Here is a 7,698-nt window from a genome sequence, read left to right as displayed (position 1 = left end):
GAACTCCCTGTTATGGTAATCGAGATCACCTTGAATGTCTGGACAATTTAGATGGATGTCTTTCCAGTATTCAACTTCTGGACAGTTAATCAATACCCACTGGTGGGCAATGACTAGCTCATGTGGTTGCAACTTGTAGTCTGGCAAAATTCCATAAACTTCAACATCACTGGAGAGTATGGAAAGATTGAACTTCGGTATATCTACCAGTATGGTTTGCGGAGTTTCATTCAACGCTCCTAAATACAACTTCATGTAGGTGACGCACTCGTGCACAATATATGCTTCAGCTATACATCCTTCAGGCGCGGATTTATTAGCCACATAATCTTTGTAGTCTCTAAGTTGCTTATAAATCAAGTTGTAAAGTGTTATGATTATTCAACATGTATATATATTGAGGAATTCAGGTGTAAAAAACATACCTTTCCATGGGATACATCCAAGTGTAGTGTACTGGACCGGACCGGTAAGCAACAATTGCTTGGGAAGATGGATCATCAGGTGAGGCATGATGTCAAAAAAATTTGGAGGAAATATCCTCTCAAATTTACACATGATATAAATGATGTCCTCTTGCATTTCCTGAAGGGTTAGATTTTTTCACTTCCCGTGTGCATAACTTCTGGAAGAATCTTGCTAACGCTACTAACGGCTCCACCACCTGACGGGGAAGGAACGGTCGAATGAAAACAGGGAAGAGACGTTGTAGCAGGATATGACAGTCATGACTCTTCAACCCGTACATCTTATTATCCCGGAAGTTCACACACCGGGCTATATTTCCTGCATAGCCTGAAGGATACTTCACACAACTCATCCATTTGAAAATTACGTTCTTTTGTTCAGGCTTCACGGTGTAAGGAGTTTGAGACATTTTTTTCTTCCCTTCTTTCAACCATAGATGTCTTCTTATAAGCATTTTTTTTAGATCAATGCGTACCTTAGGACCGTCTTTAGTCTTCCCCTCCAAGTTCAGCATTGTGCCGACCACACTGTCGCAAACATTCTTTCTATATGCATCACATCTAGGTCACATCTAGGTAGTGCCTGATCAACAACTTACTCAAGTATGGAACTTCCTAGAATATGCTCTTATGTGTCCAGAATTTGTATATGTCGGGTCTTTTAGGAATTGCCGCCACAATATTGGGATGATTGCTAAGCTGCCCAAAATCGTACTCATTAAGCACTGCTAAAATTTTCTTCCCCCGTCCATCTTCTGGGAGGCACACCGTTTTCTACGGTCCCATCAAATGCATGTGCATCGAATCGCCATTCGTGATCATATGGAAGGAGAGTACGGTGACCCAATTTGCATATCTTGTTGTAATGACTGCTGCTGCCCTCATCGCTAAGGCACTCAAGACAAGCCTTGTATCCTCTAACAACGTTGCCCGATAACATCCCACGGGCAAGAAAATCACTGATGGTACCAACAACCATGACATGTATCTGGAACATCTCGTACATGTACTTGTCATAAGTGGGATGACCAACATCCCACAAAAACTTAAGCTCTTCAATCAAAGGTCTCAAATACACTTCAAGACACTTCCCTAGATAACCGGGCCCCGGAATCAACAAACTCAACATATTGTATTCCTTCTTTATGCACATCCATGGAGGAAGGTTGTACGGTACCAAAATCACCGGCCATACACTGTATTGAACACTCATATTACCAAAAGGGTTGAACCCGTCGGATGAGAGCCCGAGCCTCACATTTCGGACCTCTAACGTAAAATGAGGAAACTCCTCGTCTATATGCTTCCAAGCCTCCCTGTCAGTAGGGTGTATAAGGGTATCTTCGTCATGCAATTCCCTATCAGCGTTCCATCTCATAGCTTCGGCCGTGTGTGAAGACATGTACAACCGCTCCAGCCTATCACTCAACGGGAAATACCGAAGTACCTTCACAGGTTTCCTATTGCCTGCATGAGTCAGCTTATACCTGTCAGTGTGACATACCGGACATGCGTCAAGGCCACCAAGGTCATTCCTTTCTGGATTTTTACCCTAGAAGAGAACGCAGTCATATCTGCATGCATGGATCTTGATGTAGGAAAGCCCAAGATCTTTCAGGGTACATCGAACCTTATGATGAGTGGTAGGAAGACGATGACCGTGGGGCAGCATCGAAGCAGTGTACTGTAGATAATTATCAACAGCCTTCACGGTCGATTTTGTCTCAACTTTAATCTTCATTACGTCCATCACACTTTCAAGAACGGTCTTCTGACAACCGGGGTACATAGGGGTCTGTTGGAAAGCAAGCAGTTTGTTGTACTTGTGAATACCAGCAGTGTTAATAACTCTAGGGAAGGGCTGCACCAGCTCAGGCATATACTGTCCTTGAGCGCATACACCACTCTCATAAGGAAACATGTCGTTGATGAAGGCCGTTGTTGGATCGTTTGATGTACTGCCCATCTCAGAAAATTGCCCATGATCATGCGGACCCCCTGATGATGTTTCACCGTGATATAACCAACATGTGTACTTCTCCCAAAACCCGTTACTCTTCAGGTGCTGTCATACTTTGTCAATCGCAAATCGATGCATATCGCTGTGACACTGACATTTCGTGCACGGGCAATAGAAAATTGTATTCCCAGTAGCATTAGCCAGCGCATATTCCAGAAAACTCATAACTCCTTACCATATCTTTTGTCCCATTTTGGAAGCGAAATCCAACTCTTATCCATATCTTGAAAATATAACAAAATATATATGTATAACGCTAGCTAATTATTAATTAAATTACATGCCATATATAAAATCTCAATTCATTTAGTATATATTCTACGTACTACAACTAATTAATAACAAATTAATTAACACATATATATACTTAATAATTACATAACAATATTATATATCAACATCATCACAAAATCATCATCAACTCATATCATCAATAACTTCATACCATCAACACAATATTATAAATTAATTAACATATATATATATATATACAGCCCGCTTCTACTGTGGGATCCCATTTTTTGTGTTTATATGAGGGACACACTCCCTGCCGTCCGATCTGTTTTAATGAGCTGCAACGGCTCAGATCAAATCAAGTTAATAAACCCAGTTCTAACCCGAGTTAACCCAACCTGTGCGCGACTCTTCTGTTTCCCAATCTCGTCTTCCTCTCTTCACTTTTGTTTTTTGAGAATCGAGTTGGCCCTTTCTGATACAATTCAAGACCTCAAAGATTGAGACAACAAACTGAAGAAGAATGATAAGATTCGAGAAGATGAAGCTACTCTCTAACTGCCTCGACAAACCCTCTCAGTAAAAGAAAACAAGGTCCTCTCTCTAGCTTATTCACTTTTGTTTCATTAGGCGCACAATCTCTGTGTTGGGTACTCAAATCTCTGTGTTGGGTTCTCGATTCAAGGAGAAAGATCATAACTTTGTAATAAATTTGTGTTCTTTTGAGTGATGAGGATCTGAATTTTTTTTTATTGAATTTTATGGTGATCACGAATTTGGGTGTTTTGCTGATTTTGGGCTTTGATGGTTGTTTCAGGTAAGGCATATTCCCGAGTACAATGAACTATGTCATATATGATCTTATCTGGTCAAGCATAGCATTACCATCTGAAGCTTACTAGTGATAAAGGTAAGTACATGAAGCTCAGTTTATGAAAATATGCTACAAGGACAAATTTTAGCCATATTCATGAATTATATGTTTTGTAACCGGTAGGAAAATTATATGAATCATATAGATTGGTTTAAGTGGAAATATGCCACTACAAGTATTGCGCCTTATATTAAACGTCTAACCATATTGGTTGAATTGTAATATATAATTTGTAGAAATAGCTGATATATGATTGCTTGGTATATGATCAATTTGCCTACATTATGATTCTAGACCATTTACTATGCTTATCTTTCTCTATTTTAAATCCAGGCATGTTCTTAATTTTTTCTGATCTGCATGTTGAGGAAATGTGAAGCTTATGTTGTGTGTACAGACAGAAGACATTAAAGGTCCTTATCCGTACAATGTAGATGCAATTTCTCTTCCCACAAGCTCTTGAAAGTTCATTTATTGAGCAACGAGTACTAGACCTATGCTGGATGCACGTTCAAGAAGATGGCAAAGCCAGACCAAAAATACATGACTGTAGCTCGGTGATTAAGCAATGATATGCCTTACCATTGATGTTGTCGCCATCATTTTCACCTTATAGTTGTATCAATACAATTTATCTTTCATTAATGGCTATTGTTGCCTATTATCAATTGTAAAAGAAGGTTCTCAACATATGTATTTACTCACTTATAAAATGCATAATCAATTTTTATTGATAGACTATCAATAAGCTTTTGCAAGTAGCTTAGCTTTAAATCTGATGTTCAAATCTTTTGCAAAACATTTTGCATAACCAACAGACACACATGGCTACTACTAACTCAGAAGCAAATTACTCTACCATTCTATATCAGCTTGGACAACAATGCTAAGAGCCAAAAGCCAAAGATTAGAAATCTTTTCTGCATCACTAAAGTAACATCCAGAGACTAAATGTCAGCATATCTCCTTTGCATCTCCAAAATATGTCTGATCATGCACTCAACAAGCAGCTAATCGTCCTGAGAACAACGTATAAATCAGAAAAAGGAAGGCAATAAATTCTTTGAGAAAAAAAAGTCAGACTCTTATGTATGGCATACTAAGGAATATTACCTCTAAAGAATAACTATCATCAGTACCATCTCCCCTAGAATTTTCATTTGTATCAGCACCAGGCAATCTAAAACAGCAAAACAACATATGTTTAATGATATACTAACCAAACCTCAACAACAAATTATCTGAAATAAGTTAAATATGTGTCCTTACTTTTCGAGCAACACTGGACAATTGCGTTTGTCATGAGTCTGCCCGTCTTTGCCACATCCATGACAATGTCTTCCGGTACCATTGCGCTTTCCTTTGCTCTTCTCTTTTCCTCTCTTAATTCTTTTTTCCCTTCCTTTTGTCCTAACTTCATCCGGTTCACGAAAAGTACTTTCTTGAGTTGAACTTTTTTTTGAAAGAGGCTCCACACCGTCACTGTTATTTTTAGCAAGTGGTGGCTTAATCTTCTCAATCAAAGAATCCATTGTTTCCTGAAACAATTGACTTGCTTCTTCACTCAAGACAACGTTATCAATTACATATGAATATTGCTAGAACAGTAGACCACGTTTTTCAAGTAAGGACTTGTTAACAGTGATCTCCATGCCACTCTTGTCCATCACAACCTCAGATTTTGGAGACTTTGTCCATCTCTTCAAAATGTATTGATCTGGCAATTTATGCAGTTGATGTATTCTGTGCAAGTATGCCAAAACATGTCTACATGGAACTCCTGCACTCTTAAACAATTTGCAAGTACACGAAGCAAAATCTTTTGATTTATCATACATGATGACCCGGAGCTCTTCCATCTTCATGATCCTCACGCGTAACCTTAAGTGTGCACTTATTTTCATCCTCTGATCTGACCTCTAGATTGTAGTTGTAGCTTTCCCACAACTGATCTTGAAATTTATAATAGTACTTCCGTGTATAAATATCAGACATTTGTTTTTCCATCTTAATGGGACACTTAAATCTAGGCTTCTCATTGACGTCAATATGATCTACAATCAACTCCTCATGTCGCTTATGTAACATACCCCTATTGAACTGAACCATGAACTCCACCAAAGAATTTTTATCAGAAACATAATCCTTAAAGAACGAGTGTGCACTTTCAGCTCGTTGACTGCTTGACATACCAGCTGAGAAAACATGGTTCATATAGGCTGGTACCCATCTAAACCGAATTTCATAAATTGATTGCAGCCAATTATGCCCACTTAATACACTCTCTGCAAGAACTGATCTCCACTTCAATTCAAACTCCTCTTCATTCTCAGATGAGTATATGCACTTTCTAAAGGCCTCATAGTGATCTCTGCATTTGATTGCATCAAGCTTCTCAGAAAACTTTCTCAAGATATGCCAGCTACAATATCTATGAAACGTGTCTGGGAGGACTTCTGAAATAGCTTTCTCCATGGCTGGATCTTGATCTGTAATAATCATTTTAGGAGCACCACCTGGCATAGCATTCAGAAATTCTTTCAACAACCACACAAATGAATATGTAGTCTCATCACTTAAGAATGCAGCTCCAAATACAACTGTCTGACCATGATTATTAATCCTCATCAATGGTGCAAAAATCAAACTATACCGATTGGTTTGGTATGTAGTGTCAAAGATAATGACATCACCATAAAACTTGTACGACTGTCTTGAAATTGCATCAGCCCAAAAACAATGAGTAATCTTATTCTCAGCATCAGCCTTTATTGTGAAACAAAACCCTGAATTTATTTCCTGCTCCAGTAGTAGATAGTCATGCAACATGTCTCCATCTTGCCCTTTTTTCTCTTTACGCTTATCCCTTTCAAGGTTGTACAAATCCTGTTGTGTACAACCAATGTACTGAAAACCTCATGCTTGAACTCCAAGAATGTCGAATTGCTTGCATGGGGCTATGTTTACCATGGATAGTTGTTCCCATAATGATCGTTGAGCTTTAGTAAACCCACGATTAGACTTTACTAAGTGGAGTCTTCTTGGACTTGTCATAGGATGAGTGTGGCCTTCATCAAATATTGTAACTACAAATCCACCAAAGTTTACTCTCACAACTATCATTCTTGCCTTACAGTCCTCCCTTACTACACCCCGGATCCTTTTCTCATCACCAACCAATTCACTCGGACCATGTCCTTGTCTATTGCAATAAAACTCTCTCCTTATAAACTCAGTAGTTTTTTTGCTCCTTCTACTAGAACCAAGTCGTACAATAAACCCAGCTGCAGATGCATATTTTTTATAAAAATCATGTGCCTCTTCCCATGTTATAAATTTCTGACCTTTAAAGGGCTTAAGCTCATTTCTTACTTGAGGATAGAAAGCTGAAGTAGAGATATTTTCTTTTGACGGATGGACAACTTGAATAGGATCAGTTTTTGGTTCCTCAGCGACAAGCATCTCATTAATATCTAATTCCATAGGTACATACATCTCAGTAGTTTCAATTTCCATGGGGTCTATTGACGTCATGTCAGCTGCTGTTTCTTGAACATCAACAATAATACAGAAGTTAGAGCTTGAAAATCAAAGACAATGAAAATCATACAAAGTTCTGAAATATGCAATTATACAATATGTCAAAACAACTGTTCTTTTTCAGTTTAGTCAAGTTGAAGATCATTCTTCACCCATGCTTATTTGAACAATCAAAAACATCATAAACCCAGAGCACATATAAATGAAACTGGAAAGAAATTTATTGAGAGCAGAAGATCGTCATACCTTTCTGACTTGGCAATAAAAGGGAACCATAGATGATTTTCGAGCTTTCTCTTTTTTGACCGGTTTCTCGATCTTTCTCTCTGTGAGTGGCCTCTCGAGCTTCTCTTACTTTCGTTTCGCGGTCTTTTCCTTGTGAGCGCCAAAGAAGGAAGAGATCGATGAGTTTGAGAATTGGGAAACGGAAGACCCACGCACAGGTTGGGTTAACTCGGGGTTAGAACTGGGTTTATTAACTTGATTTGATCTGAGCCGTTGCAGCTCATTAAAACAAATCGGACGGCAGGGAGTGTGTCCCTCATATAAACACAAAAAATGGG

The 7,698-nt window shown here is 38.7% G+C and overlaps 1 protein-coding gene across 1 annotated transcript; it reads right to left on the bottom strand.

Moving 5' to 3' along the window:
• Window positions 1–5,425: 5,425 nt before the first annotated feature.
• Window positions 5,426–7,129, bottom strand: LOC101312853 (protein FAR1-RELATED SEQUENCE 5-like). The gene is made up of 2 exons (XM_004304782.1): window positions 6,563–7,129; window positions 5,426–6,481 (listed from the first exon to the last, which is right to left on the bottom strand). Exons 1-2 carry the CDS (start codon window positions 7,127–7,129, stop codon window positions 5,426–5,428), a joined length of 1,623 nt encoding a protein of 540 aa, XP_004304830.1.
• Between the last annotated feature and the right edge of the window lie 569 nt (window positions 7,130–7,698).

The sequence above is a fragment of the Fragaria vesca genome, linkage group LG6 (assembly GCF_000184155.1).
Source record: "Fragaria vesca subsp. vesca linkage group LG6, FraVesHawaii_1.0, whole genome shotgun sequence".
Taxonomy (NCBI): domain Eukaryota; kingdom Viridiplantae; phylum Streptophyta; class Magnoliopsida; order Rosales; family Rosaceae; genus Fragaria; species Fragaria vesca.
Note: the sequence above shows the minus strand (reverse complement) of the source record. Positions and strands in the feature narration are given on the sequence as shown.